This window comes from Bos grunniens, chromosome 1 (assembly GCF_055505025.1).
Source record: "Bos grunniens cultivar Pamir isolate PY7600 chromosome 1, Bosgru_T2T1.0, whole genome shotgun sequence".
Taxonomy (NCBI): domain Eukaryota; kingdom Metazoa; phylum Chordata; class Mammalia; order Artiodactyla; family Bovidae; genus Bos; species Bos grunniens.
In genome coordinates, this window is record NC_141165.1 from 74,453,744 (window position 1) to 74,478,703 (window position 24,960).

Below are 24,960 nucleotides of genomic sequence, written 5' to 3' on the forward strand. Positions count from 1 at the left end.
GAAGACCCCGGGTTTCAGGCTGTTTTGAAGTTGGCACTTGCTACGGCTTCGAGGTCTCATCTGTGACCTGAGAGCCCAGGATACAAAGAATGTCTTATGCCCCTATGCAGTATGACCAGCAGCCCGGGCCCAGTGAGTGAGCGTGACCCGTCCCACCAGACCCCACCCTTGGTGCCTTGGGTCTGGGAGCACGGGACGAACCTTTCCTGACTCGGCCCCAGGCCGCCTCTACGTGGCTGTGACGTCGGCTTCGCCCCGCCCGCCTTGGGTGGTGACGCGGTGGCCACGCCCCCGCGCTTACGTCACCAGCCCGGTTCCCTCTCCCGGGAGCGTTGGCGGACGCGCGGCTCCCACCCCCCTCCCTTCTCAACGGGCTCTCCCCTCCCCGGTGGCGGCCGCGGCCCGACCCTCTGCAGAGCGATGGCCCGGACCCCGAGCGCGGGCTAGCGTGGCTGGGTGCCCGGTCATGGGCTGTATCGGCTCCCGGAGCCCGGCGAGTCAGGGTAAGAGGCGGAGACCGGGCCCGGGTTGGGAAATCGGGCTGAGGCTACCCGGTGCGCGGGCCGCCGCGGGCGGGTGGGGACCTTGAGGAGGGGGCCGGTGTTGGGAGAGGGAGGAGCCTGCACTGGGGAGGCGGGCCCGGCAGGAGGAAGGAGCGGGCCGAGCCGGGAGAGGGGTAAACCGATTCATGCTCGCTCCTAAGGCCTGCTACTGCCTCTGGGCTCTGCAGGGTGGACTCGTGGTCTTTCCTCTTGCATCCCCACCGCTGAGGGTGGCAGGAGGCGCACAGCCTAGAGAAGGGCTGCTCAACCCTCTCCAGCTCGTGGCGACTGACCTTGCATGCTCACTCCCAGTCACCTCCCCCTCTGCCTACACCTCTCCTCTCACTGTCCTGGGAGTGGCCCTATGCTGGGAACCTGTCTTCTCCTAGCTGTGTCCCAACCCCCTTCAGGAGGTAGCCTGCAGACGCTGGCCAAGCATCCTACCATGGAGTTTTTGACCAAACTTATTACCCACTTCAGACTCCGTAGGTTGATGAAGGGGACTGCAGCCTCATTTGGGGGCACCTGTGAACACCTGATCACCTCTCATCTGTAAAAAACTGTTTTAGTCCCCTGACCCCACTCCCAACAAAAACAGAACTCACTCTGCCCTGTGGAGGGAAACAGGACCCCAGAGGGAGGCTGTCGGGGCATCCTTTCCACAACTGCTGACCACTGCCTGGGCCTTGGTTCCCATAGATTGTGGTGCACACTGGGGCCTGGCCTTAGTTTAGTGTCTGAGGTAGGCCAGCCTACTTTACTCCCGTGTCATGGATTTCCCCAGGCCTAAAGCCAGGCAGTAACTTGTGACGTGTGTAGGGTTGGGTTTGGAATGAGTCCTGGGCTTTTAGGGCAGGCGGTCAGGCACAGAGGCCTTAGCGTGGGTGTTACTTGAGGTTCTTTGGGACTTAAGACTCTAGCTGAGACATGTATTTGACTGGGGTTCCCATGAGGAATTCTAGGATTTGTAGTCTTAAATTAATCTCATGACTTTTGAAGCTGAGAAGCAGCAGGCTGCTCTGATCCCTCTGGCCCTGCTAAGGCTTGGCGTTCAGGAAGTCATTCCCTCCTGCAGTCAGGAGAGTTTGGCTGACCCCATGACTGGCCTCGAGAGCCCTGATTAGGTACCAGCTGGGGGCCAGGGCTGGCCTGTAACCTTGTGTCTTCCTTCTGGTTGGTAGCGTTTCTGGGGACCACCAGCTGGCTGAGGCTCAGGGACAGAGACGGCTGCTCCAGCTAAAGGTCAGTTGTGATGTACAATTGCCTGTTGGCACTGTCTAGGGGATGGGCCTCAGCTCCTGAGCTCCAGAGAGCTCAGCTGGGCCCAGGCACTCCCACCTCCTCAAAGCCATGAGGCAGAGTGTTCTCCTTCTGTGACTAGGCACAGGTTCCAAGTGGGGAGGGGACTGGCTCAGCATCCGGAGCCAAAATAGGAATAGAACTGGGAGCTGAGCCTGGAGCGGTTCTGGGCTTTTGGTTCTCTGCATCAACACAGCCAGCATGCCTATGATTTCTGTGCTGGGCAAAATGTTTCTGTGGCAGCGTGAAGGGCCCGGAGGACGATGGACTTGTCAGACAAGTCGAAGAGGTGAGGCCAGGGACATAGATATGATTTGGGAGGTGATGGGAAGCTGAGGAGTAGGATGCTCAGGTGGCAAGAGGAAAATTACTCTGGGTAGCTATTGGGAACCAGGCTGAGATAGGAACAGACAGGCTGGGGCCAGACAGGGCATCAGGAAAAAGCCTTAGGGGACTGGGACGAAAGTCAGAAAAATCACAGGTTTGTCAGAAAAGAAGAGTGAAGAGCTGCGCACAAGCTGAGGCTGGCCAGAGGAAAGAACCATAGCGAGCTTGTAAAGGGTCCAAGTTGGTGGTGGGGAGAGGGGGTGATGTTGGTGGAAGAATGTGGTGTGTTTTCCAAGAGGAATGGGTAGGTTGAGAAACCTGAGAAGGTTTGGAACTTATCAAAGTTGAGGTTTCATACCTAGGGTTTTGATAGAATATATCTTGAGGAAGATGGTGGGGAGTGTCTGCCACAAAATGGCCCCAGAGGCCTGAAGGTCAGTGCTGTGAGGATAGGGGCTTTCAGGCTTGTGGAGAGCACCAGGTGAATGCTCAGGTTCTAGGGGCTGGGGGCTGGGGTACGGAGAAATGATAAGGGCAACACCCGATGAAAGTGGGGATCTCGGCAGAAGTAGGAGCCCAGCTGAAAGCCTTTCCCCCACCCCTCAGTGGCATCGGACCCCGCGTGGGCTGTGGAGTGGATCGAACTTCCTCGAGGCCTCTCTCTGTCTTCCTTGGGATCTGCTCGGACTCTCCGAGGCTGGAGCCGGTCCTCCCGCCCTTCCTCAGTGGACAGCCAGGACTTGCCAGAGGTGCTGGGCCCCTGGTGTTGGTAGGGGGAAGGGGGCCCCCTGCATCCACGTGAAGGGCATCTGTGTGCCCCACCCCCGCTTCGCCAGCCAGCCTTGCTTCTGTCTCCCTTTTCCTGCAAGCGGAGGCGCTATCCGGCCGCCGGGGCCACAAGGCCGCCCCCGCGCGCCGGTCTGCTCTGCTCGGCGCTGTGCCAGCGGGCGGGCTTGCTTGCGCCTTGGGCCCTGACGTCAGCGCATCCCGGGCCGTATCCCGGGAGACCCTGTTGCATGGTGATGGGTTGCCAGGGAGACATACACCTTTTTCTCTGGGCCTGGGCCGCAGCTGCGCGAGCGCAGGCAAGGATGGCGATGGCTGGGGGGAGTGATGGGAGGGCGGGTGAGCGAACCAGGGAACACCCACCAGGTGCTCCCCGCCAGGCTGGGCCTGAAGCTGCCGGCGCCACCCTGGGGGCCCTGTCAGCCAGGTATTGAAGGGACGGGGTGGGCCTGAGGTCAAGGGGGCAGGTGGAGCCCGTCTTCTGAGGGGTGGGAATGTGTTGGAGGAGAGGTCAGCAGTGCCGGGGACGGGGCGTGTGCCTCTGACTTCATTCATTCATTGAGGGAGACGTTTCCCAGGGCTGCCAAGGAGCACTGAGCCAGGTGTAGGGTGGAGGTAGGAACCCAGGTGAATCAGACTGAGGCTTTGCCACCTCAAAATTCCTCAGGAAAGATGCAAGGACATTGCTGAGCTGGGGGTGCAGGCATACAAGACAGAGAAACTGTGGACTGAAAACATAATTAGAAGGTGGTGGCACTTGAGAATCGGGCCTTAAATGATAGGGAGCGTTTTTTCAGGCAAGGATGGCATTCTTAGCCCAGGGGAAAGCTGCGTTCCTTTGCCTGGAGGGAAGGTGGAAAGGTGGGCTTTCACTGGGCAGAGGAAATCACTGGTGGATTCCAAGCAGACCTGGAGGCAGCCTAGGGCCTCACAGAATGGATTCTTTCAGTGCCTGACCATGCAGCTTCCACTTCACTGGGCACTGGAAGAACCCAGGAAAGATTTTAAATAGGGACATGTTGTGACCGGCTGCACTCCAGGAAAATTACTTGTTTATTTTTATACTTTGCCTAATTCATTCAGCCTATGTATTTTCAGAGCTACTCTGTACCAGGCCCTGTGTTAAACACAGGGTGGGTGCAGCAGTGACCAAGGGAGACCAAATTTCTTAGAGCTGAAAACCAACAAGAAGTAAGGAAACACAGGAAACAGACCATAGTGACACACACAGGGTCTGTTGATAGAGGATGGCAACTGGCTGTAGGCTACAGAGGGAGCCTGGACTACTGCTAGGGTGGCCAGGAAGGCTCTCTGAGAGAGTGGTATTTCAGCCAAGACCCTAAAGATGAGGAAGAACCAGTCATGGGAAGCGGGGTGGGGAACACTTAACATACACAACATTCTGGGCTGAGAAAACGGTGTGGAATTGGAACTTGGGGGACCACCGCTTGCGCTAATCTGAGCAGGGGGTACTGAGGGTGTACCCTTGAGAAAGGGCTGTGGCAGTAGGAGTAGAAAGGATGACAGTAGTGTAGAAGGCAGTTTGGAGATGGAGTCGCTAGGTGTTAATAACAGATCTAGGTGAGCAGGCTTAGGGGAGAGCTGATGGTAATGCTGAACTTTGGAGCCAGGTGGGGTGGGAGAGTGGTGGGCGGGAGCGAAGCCAGGAAGTCCGGTAGCAGGACCGCATGTGAGGAGAAGCTGTTGGGCTTGGTTTTGATCATACTGAGTTTGTGGCCCTTGTAAGCTCGAGAAACAGCTAGAATGGGGGATCTGAAGACTGAGATGGGCAAGGGGGAGAGAACCTGGAGAAGTCCCACTTGACATGCATTTGGCCTCCCCTCTTTGCTATTCTGAAAGGCCCCACTCCATTTACTTGTCAACCTGCTTCCCTCCCTGCAAGCCAGGATGTGGCAGGTTAGCTGCAGTTCTATTCCCTTGGACCTGCTCATGTCTATGTTGTTTCCTGAGTGGACACAGTTTGAAGATCTTGGCCTCTTACTTTCTGACATATCCCAGTGGCAACTGGGACATCGGAGATGATCTAGCATCTCTTCCAAGCTCCCACATCTCCTTGATGCCTTGGGTGGAGTATGGGCCTGTGGGGGACACTGCTGTCAGAGGGGCACTTACCCTCTGATGCTGTCACCCAAGGTGAATGTTGGAGACACAATCGCAATGCTGCCCAAGTCCCGGAGAGCCCTAACTATCCAGGAGATTGCTGCGCTGGCCAGATCCTCGCTGCATGGTATGCACCCCCTTTGTCCTTTTGCACATGCCCTTGGGGACTGTATCCTGTGAGCTTTTGCTGGGCTCCCTCTTTCCTCTCTTTCTCAAATGAATCCCAGCTCCCTCCTCCCGGCCAAAGACACATGTGGACTCTTAACTACCATTACCTCTCCCCTCTCTTCCCAGATGCTCTCTGGTCTGTGTCTTTACCAGCTTTCCTCATTCTGCACCCCCTTCCAGGTATTTCCCAGGTGGTGAAGGACCACGTGACCAAGCCCACTGCCATGGCCCAGGGCCGAGTGGCTCACCTCATTGAGTGGAAGGGTTGGAGCAAGCCAAGTGACTCGCCTGCTGCCCTGGAATCAGCCTTTTCCTCCTATTCGGACCTCAGTGAGGGTGAACAGGAGGCTCGCTTTGCAGCAGGTGGGTACTGAAAGGGTTTATCGTAGGGATGCTCATGTTCATCTCCTCGGGCCTGATGTGGGGGTTGGAGTCTTTCTGTACCGCTGTGTCTTCCCTCTCCTGTGTCTAAACTGAGCCCTCATCTTAGCTCACCTCTGCTAAACAAACTCTGTCCTTCCTGTCAGGAGTGGCTGAACAATTCGCCATTGCAGAAGCCAAGCTCCGGGCATGGTCTTCGGTGGACGGCGAGGACTCCACTGATGAATCCTATGATGAAGACTTTGCTGGGGGAACTGACTCAGGTGAGGGAGATATCTCATGCCAGTGCTGCCAGCAGAGGTGGAACCACCTGACAGGCCTTGTGGTTCAGAGCTCAGCCTTTGTTTTGGAAAGGGAGACCCAAAATGTCCTCAGCCTGCACAAGGGGAGAGGAGAAGGACAAACTGTCCAGACAGTCCTTGACATTCCAAGGGCAGGATAGCTGGCTACCGCTGGTGAGTGGGCAGTCAGCGGTTGGAAATGGGAGTGGTTCCTTTTCCATAGGTGCTGAGCCTTCTTTGCCTGTCTGTGCAGTTGGTCTTCACAATCCTTCAAGTGAAAGTCGCTCAGTTGTGTCCCACTCTTTGCGACCCCATGGACTATACAGTCCATGGAATTCTCCAGGCCAGAATACTAGAATGGGTAGCCTTTCCCTTCTCCAGGGGATCTTCCCATTCCAGGGATTGAACCCAGGTCTCCCGCACTGCAGGCAGATTCTTTACCTGCAGAGCCACCTTCAAACAAACAAACAAACAAAAAGCCCAGAGATCTCACCGATGCATTCTGTGCAGCTGATCTCTGAGGGTCTGCTGTGTCCTGCCTTGCCCTCTCAAGGCAGCCTTCTGGCAGCTCAGAGGAGCTGCAGTGCAGCAGCACAGCTCCCTGCAGGGCTGGGGCCCCAGGAAAACAGGAAGGCTTGCTGGGGTGGGACCGCCCACAGGGCCTCTGGCTCCAGCTCCGGATCCTTGCCCTATCCCTCCAGCCGAGGCCTGCCTGTGGATCTTTCCCTGGGCCTGGGCTTGCAGAGGGGACCCTGCAGGAGCTGTGCAGCTGTGCAAAGGCCCTCCTTTCATCTTCCAGTCTCTAAACCACGTGGCTTACTTTCTCTGTAGCTTCTAGCCTCAAACCTCACAGGTCACCATCCCCCCACCTCTTTGCCTTTGAAGATTGCCTCTACCCAGTGGCCCATCCCCTCCGGCTAATTAACAAGTTCTCCAGGGTGGGCAGTACATTAGAGCAGATTGGGGATTGCTGCTGTGGTCTTAAAGGGACTGATTAGGATGCCTGAACCACAAGTGTTTTTGTTTGAGTTCCAGGCCTGTTTTGACCCCTGGTATAATGATAACGACCAACATTTATCCAAGGCCACTACTAGCCCCTGTGGAATCTGTGGAAGTTAGAAAAAGGGTCGCCTTTTTCTGGTGGGGATAGCCCCGTGCTAGGGCATGTTGCTTGGCGGGGACTGTGGGCTGAACTCAGCCTTGGACAGGCGCCCCTTGTGCAGTGAGCCACCTGCACCATGTACGGTATCCCTGTATTTATTGACTCTCACCAAGTTCCAGAGTCTGTTGTTCTCTCAAAAATCCCATAAAGTTATAACCTCCAGTTCACCGTTAAGGAAACTAAGGCACTGAGAGGTTAAGCAACTTGCTCCAAGTTACTCAGCTCCTGTGAGGCTGGGAGCCGGGAGGATGTGGCTTCCAGGTGGGCCAATTGAAATGGGGCTAGCAGGGCTGTCTTCTTTCTCTCCCCCTGCAGACCTGACTGGGCAGCTGCCCCTGGGGCCCCACCTCCAGGACCTCTTCACTGGCCACAGATTCTCCCGGCCTGTGCGCCAGGGCTCCGTGGAACCTGAGAGCGACTGCTCGCAGACCGTGTCCCCAGAGACCCTGTGCTCTAGTCTGTGCAGCCTGGAGGACGGGTTGCTGGGCTCCCCAGCCCGCCTGGCTTCCCAGCTGCTGGGTGATGAGCTGCTCCTCGCCAAACTGCCCCCCAGCCGGGAAAGTGCCTTCCGCAGCCTGGGCCCACTGGAGGCCCAGGACTCGCTCTACAACTCGCCCCTCACAGAGTCCTGCCTTTCTCCTGCTGAGGAGGAGCCAGCCCCCTGCAAGGACTGCCAGCCGCTCTGCCTGCCACCAGTGAGCAGCTGGGAACGGCAGCGGCAAGCCTCTGACGTAGCTTCTTCTGGGGTGGTGTCCTTAGACGAGGACGAGGTGGAGCCGGAGGAACAGTGACCCAAATCATGCCCGGTGGTGGCATGTGTCCCCTGGCTGCTTCTGGGGACAGAGCCTCCGTGCCCCAGCGTGGGCGAGGCTTCCAGCAGAGCTCCAAAGCCTGGAGGGCTCCTGGGAGCACTCACTCCTCCATTGTGTGTTTGCATGAAAGTGTTCAGAGGAGGGAGGGGCCAGGCTGGGGGCGCATGTCCTGCCCCCACTCCTGGGGTTTGCCGGGGGATGCCCGGGGCCCCTGGGGCATGGCTACAGCTGTGGCAGACAGTGATGTTCATGTTCTTAAATCAAAAACACCACGTACACATTTCCTTCTCGGGTGATGTGAACCCCTAAGGGGGTGGCTGTGACTGGGCTGTAGAGCAGGAGGGAGCCCCACCTCTCCCGCCCTCTACCCCTGCCTCTCCTCTGCTTCTCTTCTCACCTCCGAGTCCATGTGCAGTGCTTGACAGAACTGCCCCCGCCCGGGGGGGCTGGCTCCAAGCCTCCTGGAGCCTCTGGATCGAGCTGTCCCCCCAAGGGCCCCTCGCCCAGCTGGGCTTGTGCTGTGCTTCACCTCTCCATAGTCTCTAAATCTTCTTTTTCTTAAAGAGGGGTCTCGGTCTATTCTTTCAGTCGGATCTTCTCTGGGAGGCCATGGAATGACGAAAGCCTGTACCCTTGGCCCTCTTCCTGGCCCCTGTGATGGGGTCTAGGCCTTTCCCCAGCTACTTGAAGGACGTGTGGGCAGGGTACTGGTGGCTCGAAGCCCAAAGGCTGCCCCATTCACTCAGGAGTTCTCTTTAGGGTGGAGTTGGAAGAAGGGATGGCCCTGGTTGCCACGGAGCAGTGATCTGGATGTTCTTCCAGAGAGGGCCACAAGGGGGCCACATGAGTGGCCAGGCAGTTGTCTGTAGGAATTATGTCAACAAAAGACAGTCATGAGGGAGTGTCTCTCCTTGGGGAGGAAAGAGGGTTGTCTTTCTTGGCTGAACAAAAGGGCAAAGCTACCTTCCTGGGGCCTGAGCCTCAGCTGGGGTCTGGATGAGCAAGCAGCGGCGGCCTCTGCAGACCCGGCATTCCATGGACAGCGGGCTCTGGAGTTTACAGCTCTGGGGGCTGCAGGTGGCCGCTCAATTTGGAGCTTTGTAGACTTTGGCAGGTGAGAGGGCCCAAGGTAAGAAGAGAGCCAAAGGGCACAGGCATTCTATATATAAGTGGCTCATTAGGTGTTTATTTTGTTCTATTTAAGAATTTGTTTTATTAAATTAATATAAAAATCTTTGTAAATCTCTATATACATCTGGTCATTGGAGGTTCCAGTATAAACCCATCTTAGTTCTACCCCTTCCCTCTCAAAGAGGGAGCAGGGGTCAAGCGAACCCACCCTCTTCTGGCCAGGCCAGTGTTGACCTTCCTGCCCTGGGAACACTTGCTGCAGGTGGGCACTGGCTCAGATTTCAGGTAGGATGAGTTGGGAGAAGCTAGCACCCCAGGTCTGGAAGTGAGGCTGGAGCTCCTGTGTTCCCATGGTGGAGAGAACAGGAAAGCCACAGGATCTGGGCCGATAGCCACGGCCACTGCCATCCCAGGTCACACCTGAGGGGATCACTGGCACTTGTCATCGCTGTCAGAAGGGCTGCCCTCCCGGGGGAGGCCGTGGCGGGAGCGAGGCCCCCAGAGTGCATGCACCTCGGTGGTCTCTGTGTCACTGCTACTGGTGGCACTGTCACGGAAGCTGGCGAGGGGCGGCCGGACTTTCACGCCCTGTGCTGTGACAGAGCCCTCGATAGCCTTCCGGAGCTGGAAGGGTAAGAGGGTCAGACGTGTGGACTCGGGGCTCCCTACTCAGATGCCTCCCCAGTGCTTCCCCAGGTGGGCTAGAGACAAGCCTCCGAGCCTTTGTGGAAGTGGCTTTGATGGCCATCATCATCTCACCTCCTTCAGGGTGACAATTCCAATGAGTCTGCCAATACTGGTGACATACGCATGGTCCACTCCCAGCAGTGAGAAGATGGTGTGAGTCTGCAGGGTGGGGATAAAACACACTGGACTTGATACGTGATGGGACAGCTGTACATTACAGGCCAGAGGGACCCAGAACAAGGTGGCAGTGGGCAGTAGAAGGGGGGTGTCATGGATGGTGAGGAGAAGGGGACAGGACCACCAGAGGAAAAACAACAATAATGAGAACGTTTCTGCAACCAAGCCTCAGAAACTTGATAGTGGGAATGTTTATGGTCCTTACGTTGATGGGGGAAGGGACAGGGGAAGGCTTCTTTATTCCATGTTAGAAAGTAGGACAGAGAACAACTGTTGAAATACAACATCAGATGACTGGCCGGGCACTGGGCTAGGTTTTTCCTATATAGGCATTTAATTTCGGTAGTGTCCTGAGAAGTAAGTATGGTACCCATTCTATAGGCGAGGAGCATGAGGCTCAGAGCTGAAGTGACTTGCTCAAGGTCATCAGTAAGAAGTAGCCTTGCAGCCCCAGGCAACTTCTCGTCACACTATGCAGGAGGAAGCACAGCCCCTGTCGTCCTATGCCGCTGTCCAATTAGTCGTGGACCCAAGTTCCACACATACCCCACTCCCCCTAGGGGTACTGGCCCTGAATCCTCCACCTCTAACTCACCTCTGTGACATGCTTGCTGTGGGCCCTTGCGGGGCTGGCCAGCTTTGATACCTCTCTAACTTTGGCCTGCAGCACTCTACATCTCTCATACACTTTGCCTTTTCTGCTAGCCCAGCTAGCATCCCGGCTCCTTCTGAGATGTAGTTTGCAGTCCAGGGGGACAACAGTTACACCCATCCTCCCCATGTTTTTCTTGCTTTGGGCCCTCCCCCCAGGCCTTCTAATGTAATCAACAAGGGTTCAGAAATTGTCAGGCAGTTCCCCTCATGCCCTAAGTGGATTTTCTCAGGCCAGATGTCTTGAAAAACACTCTACTGACTCAGCAGTTCCTGGAATTTTTGGCCTATCATTTATCACACTGTTCTGAGTTTACTTGTAAGCCTTTTGGCTTAATATTTGAGTCAAAATGGGCACTAATAACCCAGATTCTAGAGTACCAGTTACTCAGAACTCATTGTAATCATCTTAACAATTTTAAAATGTTTTATTATACAGTTGCTAAATTCTTTAGAAAAGGACTTCCAGGACTTTCCTAACTTTCTCCATCTGAGGCATGACAGTAATCATAAAGGGAGCTAGAAGTTCAGTTTTAGAATACGCTCTCCTGTGCTCCTTCCATGCCCTTGTCATAATTGTCCTGTGGTTAGTTAGCAAGTTCCTCCTCTTATCTAACTTGAATCCTGTGTGCTACAAGTTATCTTTAATTACATCATCTGCCTTTGGAGGGAAACATTGTTATAAGATTTCCTGTTTCAGTAATCCTTTAGTCTTGCCTTCTTATGGTTTAATAATCCTTTTCATCTCCCAAGGATCCTATTAAATAGTTCCCCTTGATTTTCAGTTCTCCACAATTCTAATCAGAGTGAGCTTCTGGCAGACAATATGCTTTTTAGATTTGCAAAACACTTGTCCCACTAAGCCTTACGGATTGACTTTCTGAACATCCTGGTGGTTCTCCCAAACTCCCTTAGCATCCTCACCAGGATAGGGCTGCCACATTGTAATGGGTTCTGCTTTCTGCCTCCTTTCCCCCCATGTTGGCTCTGCCATCCTAAGAGCTTTCCCAAACTTGAGTTAGACCCCAGACTCCCCAGAATGGCTCATAAGACCCTTCCCAAACCGCCTCAGCCTGTCTTTCCACTCTCAGATGCCATCAGGCACCCAAGCTTCAAGTCTCACATGATCACTCATCCTTTTCTGAGAACATCCATTTCTGCCACACTCAACCCTTCCCTCATGACACCATCTTTTAAAGTCTCCTGTTGGTTGTTTCTCAGTGTAAGTAGCAGCAGTAATTCCGAAAGGATATTGAATACTTACTATGTGCTAGGCACTGATATAAGTCGTGCCCGACTCTTTGCGACCCCATGGATAGTAGCCTGCACCAAGCTCCTCCATCCATGGGATTTTCAAGGCAAGAAGTACTGGAGTGGGATGCCATTTCCTTCTCCAGGGATTCTTCCCAACCCAGGGATTGAACCCAGGTCTCTCACATTGTAGACAGACACTTTACCATCTGAGCCACCAGGGAAGTCCGTAAGTGCTTTACATGTTATTAACTTTAATCCTCAGAAAACGCTATTATGTAGGTACAATGATCCCATTTTATAGTTAAGGAAAGTGAAGCACAGAGAGGCTAAGAAATGTGACAGGGTTAAAAAGCTGGCTACAACGTGGCAGGATTCAGGTTCAGCCCGCTGGCCTCCTGTTGGCACTCTAGCTCCTCCCCTCTACCCACTGGTGCTTTGCAGGTGGCCCTGAATGAACGAGGTACTCCACTGGTAGGAGATGTCCATTTGCACAGGTTCCTAACTAGTCTTCCATGTATTCCACTCCCTTCTGAATATTCTCTTCCTGCACTTCATTGGACTACTTACTGGTTCCTCAGGCCTAAAAGGGTAGTTTGAATTCTCATTTTTATGTTCTTATCACTTTCAGTTCTTTGTACTTTTGTTGGTTGGTTCCTCAAAGGCTTCTTTTCTTCCTAGGATTTTTAAATTTGTAACAAACATCTACTTGTTCCTTTTCATTTTAATTTAATTAGACACCAGGGAGCTCACTAAAAGGCCTGTACTTCTTAGGCTTAGGAACAGTGAATTGACAGGGAGAGGGACAGTGTGGCCTTCTGAAAGAATCCTGGAAGTAGGGCTGGGAAATCTGCCCTTGGGCCTGACTGCTTTACTGACTTGGGCAAGTGACCTCCTCACTGCCTCAGTTTCTCCATGTATAAATATGGTTAAATCCACAGACTTTTGGATTCCAGGCCTAGTTCAGGCCTAGTTCTGCTACTTACTTAGGTGTGTGCCGCCACTGCTGCTGCTAAGTCGCGTCAGTCGTGTCTGACTCTGTGCGACCCCACAGACGGCAGACCACCAGGCTTCTCTGTCCCTGGGATTCTCCAGGCAAGAACACTGGAGTGGGTTGCCATTTCCTTCTCCACTAGGTGTGTGACTTGAACAAACTGCTTAACCTGTCTGAATTTCAATGTCCTTGTAAAAACTAGACTATCACAATATCCATCTTACAGGGTAGTTGTGAAGATTGAACATGTGAAGAACTTAGCCCACTGCCTGGCACGTAGCTGGCACTAAAAAATGTCAGCATTTTCACTATCATTGTGCGATGTTTGAGGATTAAGTAAGATGATGGAAAAGCTTTAGAGGTCTTAGGAAGAAAGACTTTGAATAAAAGCCAGATGTATTATTCACAGGCCTATCTTCTTTTTTCCTTGCAATTGCATGGCAATTTTGATCTGGGGTCTTTACCCAAAGGCTTATAAGTTCCTTTATTACCTTTTGCTTTTTTGTTTTTGTTCCCTGTTCTTCCTGCCCTCCTTGTCTGGCTGGCTGGCTAGGCTGGCTCTTGGGCAAAGCTGGTGTCTAAGCTAGCTGCTCAAGCTGCAGACCTTGGGAGTGTTCCTTCTCATCCCCCGTGCCTCAGAGGCTTGCACGTTAAATCTGTCAACAATTTAGCTAAACTCTCCTGGTGTCTGCCTGAGCAGCCTGCTGGTGTACCTGTGCTCTCTGCCTTCCCTGAGAGGCTGGAAGATGCCCAGTGATGCTGGCCACTTCACCCTGGGGAGCCTGAGGTAGTCCTGCAAAGAGAACCCCTGCCCTCCACGAGCATCCGCCTCACCCGTCAACCTGTCTGCACTCTGGTTTTCTGCAGACTGTTTTGCCCTTCTGCTTAGCTATCTTCCTGTGTCCCTGCCAGTTTTCCTCTGGCCTACATTAAGTCAGACTTTCTGGGGTCTGACATTCCAAGCCCCCTGCTAGGCACTTCTCATCTTTGTTTATCTCTTCTCTGCAGTGTCCCCAGGCCTACTTGGATGTTTGTTCACTTGTTTATTAGATTCTCTTCTGCCTGTTTCTCATCCATTTTTCCCCTTTGTGAGTGTATTAGCCTCCTCAGGCGCTGGCAGCCTCCTGCCTCACTCTGACCCTAGAGGGTCAGAGGCCTTCTGGCTTCCACTCAGCTCCAGCCCTGTCTTTGTTGCTGTTTTGGTGCAGAGTTCCCGCGGGCAAGGCTGAGCACAGAAAAAATGATGCCTGGCTCTACCATAGACAGGAAGGGGCTAAGGGGCCCTGGCTCTTGGCCTCCCATCATTTGAAGCGATGTGTCTGAAAAACATGTCAGCACAGAGCCCACTCTCTGCTGTCTCTTTTTCCTGTCGCTGGCTTGAGTCCAAGTTTGTAGGAGGACTTAGATCCCCACCCTGTGCTCCTGAGGGCCCAGGTAGCCCCAGGCCTCTGGCCCTACCTTGTGCAAAGAGGTCCGCTCCACCAGCTGGAAGGGTGCAGGGTCAATTTTGCAGTCACTGAAGTTGACAGGTTCATCTAGTTGCTGCTCTTCCCACTCCAGAATCTGAGGGGACAAGACTAGAAGGGTTAGGGAGGTGCCAACAGCTGCTCTCAGCTCCCTGAAAGCCTGCCTCTTTTCCTATCCCACAGTCCCTCCCACGGGGACAGCAGCCAAGATGATGACTGAACACAGCCAGGAAGAAACAGAGTCTAGAGTCCAGTCACACCTTACCTCCTCAGGGGTCATCTCGCCTTCCAGGTCTGAGTCGCTCTAGGAGAGAGGAAGGAATGTTGACAGCTTGGGGGCTGGGGGAAGGGAGTGTCTCTCCCCAGCACAGGGAAGCTTGCCCCACCTACAGCCTGGCCCTCCCTGTCTCCTGCTCCAGAGGAGCCACAGGAGGAAAGGGAGCACTTACCGCCAAGGAGATTCGGACCCGCTTCAGCTTGCGCTTGTCACATTTCCCCGACTTCTCCAACTTTGTTAGAGCCAAACCAGAAAGAAGAGGACTTTATGTTATAGGGAGGAGGGAGGTGAGGGAAAGTGGTGGGGCTGGGAGGAAGGGCACACCGCAGGGACTGCTGACATCTAGGAGGACAGAAGGGCAGGGAGGATGGAGGCAGGCACTGCAGGCTAATGGAGAGGCGGTCTCAGTGTCAGAGAGAGACGGAGAGAAAGTGCCAGATGGAGAGGCTCCGACCACTCACCTCTGAGGCGGGCTCGGCGGGTGGACTGCCACAGAAGAGGCTTCTGAGGGTGATGCCAGCTGGCTCCATGTTCCCTGTGTTCCCAAACACAAGGCCCTGAGGGCAGTGCCATCTTTGCTGGAGAGGACCAGGAGAGGTGAGGAGGGCAGGGGAGAGGCATCCTATTGCTATTCTGGTGCATCTGGGCAGGGACCTTGTGGGTCTCCGGGGCCAGTCTCTGGCTCCATCGTGCTAGCCGGTGGGCTCACCTGTGGGGCTCTCCTTGACATTCACAGTGTTGCTGGGGCTCCTCTTGAGAGCAGGCTTCAGGGGCTTGTGAGTCTCGCCCCGGCCTGCAGGGAAGCCCTGGTCCTCTGTGTTCACCTGCATAGGCGGGAAGGGGTTGGGGATTCTGTGGTCCCTGACCACCTCTGTGTCGCCACCCTCTCGTACAGTCTACACGATGGCATTTACAAAGTCTGGGTGGCCCTGCCATGACGCCTTCCCCCTCACCTGGAAGCGGACGGAGGTCTCAGGGCTGGGGGGACTCTCCTGATCGGAGGGTGAAGAGGTCTGGGCAGCTCGACGCTCTTGCATGTAGCGCCACCGGCGGGCTGGGCTCAGCTGTGCCCCCAGCAATGCCACCACTTGCGAGCGCTCGATGGACCCCAGGAGGATCATGGACTCTGGAGAGAATAGGTGGGAGGACTCAAGAGCCGGGGAGAGGCCCTCCTACCCACTGGCCTTCTCTTGCACCCAGTGGGGGGCCTTGGATACAGGCCACATACCCAAGGGAAATCCTGGCTGAGTTTGCTGGCTTACTGCCTTTGGAACCAAGGAGTCTGGTCCTGAGCTCCCGCCCCTCCCCCTTCCTGAGCAGCAACGCCGGGAGATGACCCTCATTCCTGGTACCCCTCCTGGCTCACCAGGGGACTCTACTAGGGCCAGCATGCGGCCCTTGGTCCTGTGTAGTGCCAGCCGCAGGTCCCGGAAGGTGCAGCTGAGTGCCACGTGGGGAACGTCCCGCACCATGATGTCCTCCACTCGCACCCGGTACTGCCTGAGAGCCGAGAGAGGCACTCTCTTTGTGGTCAGTATGGGGAGGGCAGCCAGGAGTACTACCATCCCAGGGCTACAGGGAAGGCCCCAGAGCTTATGGGGACAAGGGTGAAGGACCCAGGAGCACCCTCTGCCCTCGTTCTGATTAGGTGGGTCAGCCATAGTTCCCCGTGGAGTGGACAAGGGCGGTGTTGGCCAGGAGGCAGCAGGGTGGCTGGTCTCCCAGCCTCACTTGCTGGAGGTGTGTGTGACGGAGTCCCAGGATGCCTTCTGCCCCTCACCCGCACCCCCCTCGTCACCCAGCCCTCCGTACTGGTGGCGGCCCCAGCCCAGCTCAGGCAGGTAAGGCAGCTTCTTGATTCGGATGATGCTGTCATAGAGTGAGGGCTGTAGGCTCTGGGCAACGGCATTGGCCAGAATGACGGCGATCATAACAGGCAGGATGTGGGCGATCTGGCCTGTGAGCTCGAACACGATCACGGCCGTGGACACAGTGTGCGTCACTGCTCCTGCCAGCGCAGCCGCCCCTGGGGACAGCCACTTTCAGTCTCCTCAGGGTGCCCAGGCCCTAGATGACCCCCCCACCCCTCAACTCTGGGCAGGACCCTCAGGGCTGCCCTGTGCAATCCTGGGGAGTGGGCCTGTGCGTCTGAGGGAAGCCTGGTTTCTACCAGCAGGGGGCGCCAGAGCCTCAGGCCCTATGGCCCAGCCACAGGGGTTTTCCAAGACGCATAGACACCTGGAGTACTCACCCACCACTGCATAGCCTCCAGGAACAATCCTGTAAGTGCTGCCGTCTGTGTGGATGCCGTCAGGGAACCAAGCAGCCATGCTTTCGCCCACCAGACGCCCAAATGCTGCTCCTTCAGGGAAGGGGGTGGGAAGAGAAACAGGTAGTGGAGGGGGAGGGCAGGGACACTAGGAAGAGAGAGGGTCAGAGGGTGGGGGAAGGGGCCGGTGGGTCATTCAGTGCAGGGGACTACCCTGCGGGGGTGGGGGTTGGGGCTGGGGCTGGACCAAACCCGCTCCCAGGCAGAGAGGGGACGGCCAAGGGGTGGCCAGAGGGTGCAGGCTGGAACAGGCAGCTGAGGACTCACCAATGACAAACACCGGCATGAAGGCCCCACAGGGCACTGGGATGGTAGTAGCCAGTGCAGACATCCAGAACTGCAGGCAGGAGGTCGTTCAAACAGGTAGAGGCACCACCTGGCCCCAGGCAGCCCCCAGCTCCACCCCAGAAGCCTACCTTGCTTATCAGTTAGACACAAATGTCCCAGTTATCTCAGAATCCCCCAGAGGTGAGGAAAAGGAGGACTTTGGAACAAGTTGGCTTAGGTTCAGCTCCTCACTTTGCTATCTAGCTGTGTGACTTTTGGGCCAGTTACTTTTAACCTCTTTGTGCCTGACTTTCCACCTCTAACGCAAGGGTACCAGTAGTAACCTTTCTCATAGCATTGCTGTGAGGCTTAAAGGGGTTATTATACGGAAAGTGCTTAGAGCAGTGCCTGATATCTAGTAAGCCTGTGTTGGCTATACATATGTAAGGAGCCCCACCTTCATGAGAATGAAGATGACCAGGGTGAGGAAGACGTTGGCCCGTGGTGGGTTCCAGGCCTGTGAGGTTCCAGGTGGCTCTAGTTCCTCCATCAGACCCTGGCGGACCCACGTTCGGTTGTCAAACAGGGTGACCAGTGTCTCTTTCTGTGAGAGCTGTAGGTGAATAGGGTGCCTCAGTCTGGGGAGACAGGATGGAAAGGGAAGGGGCCCATAGGCAAGCAAGGGCTATTGGCTTTCAAAGGGATACATCCCAAGAAAAGGGACATGTGCCTGTTCAGCCTGGGGTTACCTGTCCAGCCATGAACTGTCCAAAGCCAGCGGGGAAGGTCAGAGTAGAGATGAGTAGAGTCACCAGAGCCGGGAAGAGCAGGCGTCTAAGAGATGTAGGTTTCACAGCATCAAATACCAACCTCAGGCTGGTGATAGGCTTGGGTGCCCTCACATACCTTATAGCTAAGGTCACAGCAGAGCCTTGGCTCTTACATTAAAGCACACAGTTCTGAGAAAAGGCCCCCTTTGCCGCTCATGATACAATGGCCCTGAGGTGACAGCCATCCAGGCCATCTAATGTCTTTCTTTCGGCTCCTCACTCCCTAAGTATGAGCAGCAGCGGAGAATCCATCCCCCGAGCCCTCTGTGGGCACCTCTAAAGCTGTGACTCCGCCCCTTACCCTCAAGCTTCTGTCTCTGTCTCTCTGTGGTGACTTAAGAGTGAAGGTGTTGTTGGGGAAAGCTAGGGTTACTCATGAAGGTGCCAAGGGAGCAGGTTTCCTTTTCCCTGAAGCGTGTCAGTCCCAAGAGAAATCATGTCTCAAGTCTCCCAGCTCCCAATCCTTGGGGTCTCAACTGTGAGAGCAGGAGGAAGAACTAAGACTCAAACATTCTTCAGGGGGCACTGCCATCTGGGCCAACTCAAAGGCCTACAGGAAGCCTTAGTCTTTGATCCAAAATGCCCTCTTCCACTGACTAAAAATTCAAAAGTGGCAATTTTCAGGTAATTTAAATGAAAGTCAAAATGTTCAGTCTGGAAAACACTGGACAATTTCCTCCAGGGACTGCCCGTTTTTGACTAGGCCACTATCTGCTTCTCACTTGTTACTACGCCTCCCCTCCCCGCACCAAGGGAATGACCCTCATACAACCCAAAGAAGAACCAACTCACTTCTTCATGAGGAAACGGTTGATGGTCTTCTGCTTCCGCATCACCTGGACAATCTTCCGGTTCAGGTAGACAAAGAGTGCTCCCCCGAAGCCACTGGCGATACTGGAGAGACAGAAGAAGCACCCTCGAAAAGGAGGTCTTCCTTCTCTCACCTCCTCCTCTCCCACACCTCAGCTCCTTCAGCTCCTCACCCAATAACAGCAAAGGCTGGCAGCTCCTGGAGGTCGAAGGGGAAGTCAAGCCGGAACCGGGTTTTGAACAGAGCCGTGATGGTCTCTGAAGGGAAGTGGAGCAGCAGAGGGAGGTGGGTGTAGCCTTGGAGGGCCCCACCTCATCTGAAACATTTCAGGGCTCGCCTCCCGAACCATGCTGCCCCACCTTCATCACGGTTCCAGACGGCCAAGACCCGGAAGATGAAGGCGCTGAAGGTGGCGGCAAAGAAGCCCCGCCAGTAGTTGCGCACCGCAAAGAAGGTGGAGGTGACCTCGATACTGAATAGCACACCTGCGGGGGTGGGGGCAGGGAGGCCGCCCTTGAGGCCTGGGCCTGGCCCATGGCCTCTGACCCAAGGGCCCGGCTGGGGCTGACCCTCTCTGCCCACCTCCAATGGGAGCCGCAAAGCAGCAGCCCACCCCCACGGCACAGGCGGCAGCCAGCATCTCTGTGTTCCGGGATTCATTCTGTCGAAGAGTGGTGGGAAGGGGAGTCGGCATTAGCGTGGGCTCAGCGGTCCACCCCGCCCCTAAACCTTCCCCCAATGTCCCCCTTACCTCGTAGATGCCCCCAAACAGCGAGAGGAACTTGCTGAGAAGGGCGGCACACATGCTTGCGATATGCACAAAAGGGCCCTGGGAGGTAGAGGCAGGTGGTGAGTGGGGCTGGGGCACACCCTGATGTTGGCCGGGCTTCATCCTCCCCTGGGAGGGACTCCTTCATTCCCCAATCTGCACTGACCTCTTTGCCAAGGGGCATCCCACTGCCGAGGGCACAAGTCAGCCCGATGACCTTAGCTACGAAGGTCTTGAGGGTGAGGTATTCCTTCAGCACCACTCCCCGCAATATGGTTTTCATCTCCGGGATGCCAGACCCTGGGGTGGGGGGTGAACAATCCTAGGAGAGTCACCGGATGTGCCTGTTTCAGGAGGCCCATCTCCGCCCTCTCTTTCTCTCCTATTGTACCAACAGCCTGAGGAGCCAGGATCTGTGTGAATCCGGCAGAGAAAGTGATGAGGACGACGGGGTAGGTGACCCAGGCCAGATACTGGAGTAACAGGTTAGTGTTCAAGCCCCGGGACATCCACTGCTGAGCTGTGGAGAGAGGACATATCACTGGCACCCCAGTGCACACACCCAGTCCCTGCCTGGCCGCTGGACACAGTTGTGTGACCAGCTGTTCCAGGGAGTACTGCACAGAGCCAGGGGAACAAAGGGTAGGGAGGGGGTTAGAGGGCATTCACTGAGACAAAGATCACTGTAGGTGATAGGGTCAGCTGGATAGGGCGGCAAGAAGTTGTGGCCTATGGGAGTGGCAGTGATTACGCCTGAAGACAGGGCGGTCAGGCCGGCCAGGGGAAGTGGTCAGTGGACAAGTGCGGCATGGAGGAAGCAGGCTTGTTCTCCCCCGCTCTTCCCCACCAGCCCTCGTCCTCACCCTGCAGACAGGCAGCGATGGCGTAGTCCATGGCCCAGCTGACCAGGGCCATGAGGAGCCCCAGCAGGACTAGGAAGATCCAGTCTTCACCAACCCTGGACACTAGGAACTTATGGCAGTGTACAGTACAGACTGGGAGCAGGCGAGGGAAGAAAGGGACGCTGGCACCAAAGCATACCTACCCCTGTCCACCCCCACCCCTCCCCTCCCGGGCAGCTTGAGCTGCCTCTGTCCCCCTCAGCACAGCTCGGCCAAGTCCCCTGCCCCAACCCAGGTCTCACTGCGGCATCGGGCGCAACGGCTCTGTCCATATTCCAGGAGCTCTGGGGGAGCCCGAGGGGAAGGTGGACCCCGCCAGGGTTCGGGCCCTCCCAGGCGGATCCGAGCAGCTTCCTCTTTGGCAAAGGCCCCAAGGTCCTGAGTATAACGCCCGTACATCTGAGTAATAGGGGAGATAGGGGTTAGACATGGGCAGAGTGGGGAGGCAGGGAGGGCTCCTGGGGCCTCAACTCCCCTTCTCCCAGCCCCCACATTATGTACCCCTTTTTAAACCCATGTTTCCCACTTTGGCTTGGGGTGTGGGAACAATGCACACTGCGGATTGTGGGGGCTGTTCTGGCTGGAGTGATGGGGACAGCCAAGGTACAGGGACACAGCTCTGGGGGTGGCAGAATAATCGGTCCTCTTCTCACAAGCCTGGGGAGGCGGGGAGCAAAAGAGGAGGAGTGGGAGGGAAAGCCCCAGAGAAGGAAAAGATGGAAAAACCTAAAGCAGTGTGCAAGTGGGAGGAGGGAAGGTCAGAGAATAGAGGATGGTCAAGGGCACACGGGTAACAATAAGGGCCTCATGGAACTGGGGGCAGCTGAGCTGGGCCTAGGAACAGGCGGGGCCCCAATCCTTATCACGTTCCTGCTGGGCCTCTGGCCTGTGACCGACTCAGCTGCACCCCTCCCACCCACCCTAATCCCCTTGTCCCCAGTCTCCACTCCCACCCCAGCCTGTCAGCCCAGATGGGAGTGGAAAGTCTCTCTGGGTGGGTAGAGAGTACTTGGTGACCTCAGCCCCACTCTGGAGCTGCCCTGAGACCCGTGGTGGGTTAGGGGACAGCAGAAGCTGATGGCTTGGCTGTGACTGTGGATGCTGGGGTGATGGGATGGGAGAGTGGCCGAGCAGTGGCTAGACCTGCCAAGCTGGGCGTGTGTTTGGGGGGTGGGGAGGAGTAGATTCCGGCTGCCACCCGCAGAGCTTCGGGACACAAAGGGCTCCTGTTGGGGCTTGGAGGGGAGAGTGGAGGGAGGGAAAGATAGAGATACACAGAGAGAGAGTGATAGAGAGCAGGAAAAGGAGGAGAGGGAACCAGAGAGGAGAAAGAGGTGGGTGGGGGGGGGCAGTCTGGGAAGGGGCACAGAAGAGAAAGGAGACTAGAGGGGAAGAAGGGAGGAGGAGAAGAGAGAGAATAGAGTATAAGAGGCAGACAGCATAGGAGGGGGAGGTGAGTGTGTGACAGAAAGACAAAGGGATCGGAAGGACCAGGGGGAGAGGCTGGAGCAGGGAGTGCCCAGGAGAGAGCCTGACCCTGAGAACTCTGTTCCAGAGATGAGATAGAGACCAGGCAAGGAGACATGGCTGGTGCCCAGCTACCCTGACCAATGCCCCATTTTTGGCCTATGCAGACTGGCAGACACGTCCCAGGCTGTGCAAAGGCTTACCCCTCTCCCCTTGCTCCACTCCAACCCTGCCACCTCTCCCTGTCATCCTGTTTCATCCAGTCACTCTTATAACTGGGCACCTCCCTGCCTCAGATACAGCCCAGGCCCCCTCCTCCTGGAGAAGTACCTTCCCTGCCTCCTTCCTGGGCAAATTCCAGCCCACACTGATAAAAACGAGCTACAGGGCCCACTCCCTTCCCTAGAGTTTGGGTCCCCCACCCCAGTGACAAGCAGAGGCAAAAGGTTTCTCAAACACTGAAGTTACAGTGGTGGCTGTGAGTCAGCTCAGACCCCCAGGACCCCTGCTTCTAATGATGTTGAGGGCCCGCCCTGGGGTGGGTAGGGGCTGGACACCCAGAGTCAGCCTGGACAAAAGGTCCAATTCCCACACCCATTCCTGCTTGACCCATCCTCCTGTAAAGCTCCTGTCCCCCAGGGTAGCAGGTAACCATTTTTTCCCCAAAGAATCAACTGAAGGATGCCTACCCATGCTGGGTTGCCAGCCACTCCAGGGGTAAGGGCCAGGGATGGGTTTGGGTCTGATCATCTTTCTAGCACGTGCCACGCACAAAGTAGAGACAGAAAGAACGTCTTTGGATGGTGGAGATACAGTGGAGAGAGAGAATGTTCAAGGGTGTGAGTAGTGCTGGGAAGGCGTAGTGGGGTGCTGAGCCCTGGCCCCAGGTGGTGGTGGGGAGGAGCAAGGAAAACGTTGCTGGGGGGGAGTAGAGGGAAGGACAACTAGGACAAGCACCTGAAGTCCTTGTCCTGTGCAGGCCCCCAGTCTCAGCCAGAGACCTGCGTGCAGCTTCCCACCTTTTAGCCCTTCAGGCTCTCAGTTTCCCCAAGTCAGAGGGCGGGACGGGGTTAGGTTAGGCCCCCCAGACCTCGTCGCTTCCACAGGTAACTGGGAGCAGCGGTCTGGGAGCACATTCCTCAGGGTTCTGCTGGCTTCACTTACCAGGGTCTGCTCGTACTGCAGCGCCCGCGGCTCCATCCCTTCCTCCGCCGCCGGCCCCGCTGCCGCCGCCATCTCCGCTCACAGCCCTCTGGCCTCCCACCGCGGCTCGGGCTCTGGCTCGGCTCGATTCCCGGCCCGCGGAGCCGGCGCCCACAGCTGTCCCGTCCCCGCAGCCCGGGCGGCCGAGTGCAGAGTGCGGCGGGCCCCGGGCGGGCGCCGCTGGCACAGCCTCCCGCTCGCGTCCCCTCCTAGGCGGGCGGGCCGAGGGCGGTGCCCTCCGCGCTGCTCCGCCCGCCGGCCCCTCCGAGGGAGCGGGCCTTGCCTGGCCGGGGTCCGCGTAGGGGCCGCCTCCCGGGCTCGGGAGAGGCGGCAGGGGGCGCGGGCAACGCGCGAGCCCGCGACCCCACTCGGTGGAGGCCGGTGGCCGAGAGGGGCGTCCCGGGGCAGGGCGGGGGCGGGTCCGCTGGCACGTGGAGGGGCCGGACCCAGGCTGCGGTTCTGCGCGCCGGGTCGGCAGGGGCCGGACAGGCCGGGGCTCGGTAGGGCCTGGGGCGGTGGGCTGCAGAGCCGTCTAAATCAGATTTCGGGCCCAGTTCCTCAGCGGCGGTCCCCTCTCTTGCTTCTCCGGAGGGGCCAACGGCTGACTGGCCAGGAAAGGTCCAGTGCTCTGCTGGGGGATGAAAAACAACTAGGGGGGAACTCGGAGGGGGTCGCTAGACCCAGAAACGGGGGTTGCTTGGAACTAGGACCCTCGGTCTCTCTCATCCCCTTCCTTTCTCCTTCCCTTCTTTGCGAGTCCCCTAGGAGCACCCCCAAGGAGGTGCACTTTGAGCCACCTGGCCTTCGGGTAGTGCGGGGGTTGGGGTGGAGATGGGGAGGGAACGGGAATGGGTGAGGCCAGAGGGAAGGGAGGTCTAGGTGCCTGGGAGGCGGGTGTGGTGGGGACAGAGGTCGCTTCTCCCTGGCAGGGCCCAAAGAGAAACCGGAGTAGGTGCTGACGTCTAGCAGCCATGGGGGAACACGGCCTGCTGGGGCTCTGCGTTCTCTATGAGGGTCCGGAGGACAGAGCAGAGGGGGTGAGCACTGGTGTATGAGCAGCGTCAGGGAGAGTGTCAGGAGAGGCCAGTGCCCAGGAAACAGGCAGTGTGCAGGAGGAGGCAGCGCCGGGGTGAAGGGGCGCGCGGGAGGTCGCAGGGGGCTCCCGGGTAAGGGAGCAGTGCCCAGGAGGGGGCCGATGTGAGAGCTGGCACCCTAGAGGAAGGGGCAATGTAAAGAAAGAGGTGGCATCTGTAGGACAGGGTAGTGCCTGGATGAAGAAGCACGTAGAGCTTTCCTAGAAGGAGAGGACCGTGGTAGCGGAAAGGGAAGAACAGAGCTTAAGGGGCAGGGCTCGAGGAGGGCAGTGGGTTTGGGGTTAATGCCCTGCTGAAGGGGCGGTGTGAGAGAAGACAGCAGGGAAGGGCACGGTGCAGGCTTTCCTCTTCCCCATGGTGACATCATGGCCAATTCCCAAACTGGAGGGACCCGGCTCAGGTGACATCCAGCTGGGACGAGCCGGCCCGGGCCGGCCTGGATGCCAGCTGGAAGGGCTGGGTTTTGCGCCCAGTTGGGCCAGCGTCTTTGGGGCGGGGTGCTGCTCCCCTCGCTCTCCGTGCAGACGTGCCCGCGGCGGGCACGCAGACCGGCAGGGTAGGGCTCGGGCCGGGCTTCTCTGGGCCAAGGATCAAGGTCCCTGGCTGGGGCAGGCCCCTTGAGCATTCCAGTCTTCCAGACCCGGCTTCTGAAGAGGGCGCAGTAGAGCCTCGGGAGAGAGCCGGACGCGACGCCACCTCGGTCGGAGGTGGGACCCACCGTGTCGCCGCCCGGGGCGGGGTTTTCTGGACCCGAAACCAGCCCTCAATTCTGAAA

At 56.7% G+C, this 24,960-nt stretch overlaps 2 protein-coding genes across 15 annotated transcripts; one reads left to right on the forward strand and one right to left on the reverse strand.

Moving 5' to 3' along the window:
• The first annotated feature begins 196 nt into the window (after positions 1–196).
• Positions 197–20,448, forward strand: FAM131A (family with sequence similarity 131 member A). 9 transcript variants are annotated; one of them, XM_086397094.1, is made up of 7 exons: positions 253–503; positions 1,724–1,784; positions 2,775–2,917; positions 5,109–5,202; positions 5,424–5,606; positions 5,771–5,887; positions 7,383–9,127. In XM_086397094.1, the coding sequence occupies exons 4-7, from the start codon at positions 5,133–5,135 to the stop codon at positions 7,856–7,858; spliced, it is 846 nt and encodes a 281-aa protein (XP_086253220.1). In that variant the 5' UTR covers positions 253–503; positions 1,724–1,784; positions 2,775–2,917; positions 5,109–5,132; the 3' UTR covers positions 7,859–9,127. The 9 variants fall into 9 exon arrangements, with proteins under 9 accessions (XP_086253241.1, XP_086253220.1, XP_086253279.1 ...); XM_086397115.1 differs by lacking the exon at positions 1,724–1,784 and having other exon boundaries at positions 197–503; XM_086397153.1 differs by lacking the exons at positions 1,724–1,784; positions 7,383–9,127 and adding an exon at positions 19,917–20,448 and having other exon boundaries at positions 273–503.
• On the reverse strand, positions 9,037–23,315 carry CLCN2 (chloride voltage-gated channel 2). Of its 6 annotated transcripts, none has more exons than XR_015162717.1 (24): positions 23,053–23,315; positions 20,664–20,820; positions 20,383–20,514; positions 19,911–20,039; positions 19,686–19,819; positions 19,502–19,579; positions 19,333–19,411; positions 19,110–19,235; positions 18,923–19,007; positions 18,732–18,833; positions 17,859–17,943; positions 17,567–17,722; positions 17,110–17,179; positions 16,765–16,875; positions 16,326–16,539; positions 15,880–16,013; positions 15,467–15,639; positions 15,223–15,337; positions 14,975–15,091; positions 14,686–14,745; positions 14,502–14,540; positions 14,229–14,333; positions 9,770–9,856; positions 9,037–9,634 (listed from the first exon to the last, which is right to left on the reverse strand). XR_015162717.1 is itself a non-coding variant. In XM_086397036.1 (24 exons), exons 1-24 carry the CDS (start codon positions 23,122–23,124, stop codon positions 9,440–9,442), a joined length of 2,712 nt encoding a protein of 903 aa, XP_086253162.1. In that variant the 5' UTR covers positions 23,125–23,315; the 3' UTR covers positions 9,037–9,439. The 6 variants fall into 6 exon arrangements, 3 of the variants coding, with proteins under 3 accessions (XP_086253162.1, XP_086253186.1, XP_086253172.1); XM_086397036.1 differs by having other exon boundaries at positions 14,975–15,048; XR_015162718.1 differs by lacking the exon at positions 15,880–16,013 and having other exon boundaries at positions 14,975–15,048.
• Between the last annotated feature and the right edge of the window lie 1,645 nt (positions 23,316–24,960).

What these genes read in the sequence shown, in the direction of transcription:
- FAM131A (XM_086397080.1), top strand. Translation starts at nt 2,043, where the DNA reads ATGCCTATGATTTCTGTGCTGGGCAAAATGTTTCTGTGGCAGCGTGAA. An exon ending in GGAGGCTCGCTTTGCAGCAG is followed by an intron (nt 5,607 to 5,770) that starts GTGGGTACTGAA and finishes CCTTCCTGTCAG; the next exon opens with GAGTGGCTGAACAATTCGCC. An exon ending in TGCTGGGGGAACTGACTCAG is followed by an intron (nt 5,888 to 7,382) that starts GTGAGGGAGATA and finishes CTCCCCCTGCAG; the next exon opens with ACCTGACTGGGCAGCTGCCC.
- CLCN2 (XM_086397036.1), bottom strand. Translation starts at nt 23,124, where the DNA reads ATGGCGGCGGCAGCGGGGCCGGCGGCGGAGGAAGGGATGGAGCCGCGG. An exon ending in TGGAGGCTATGCAGTGGTGG is followed by an intron (nt 16,540 to 16,764) that starts GTGAGTACTCCA and finishes GGCTGTCCCCAG; the next exon opens with GGGCGGCTGCGCTGGCAGGA. An exon ending in AGACCTCCGTCCGCTTCCAG is followed by an intron (nt 15,338 to 15,466) that starts GTGAGGGGGAAG and finishes CCGCCTATGCAG; the next exon opens with GTGAACACAGAGGACCAGGG.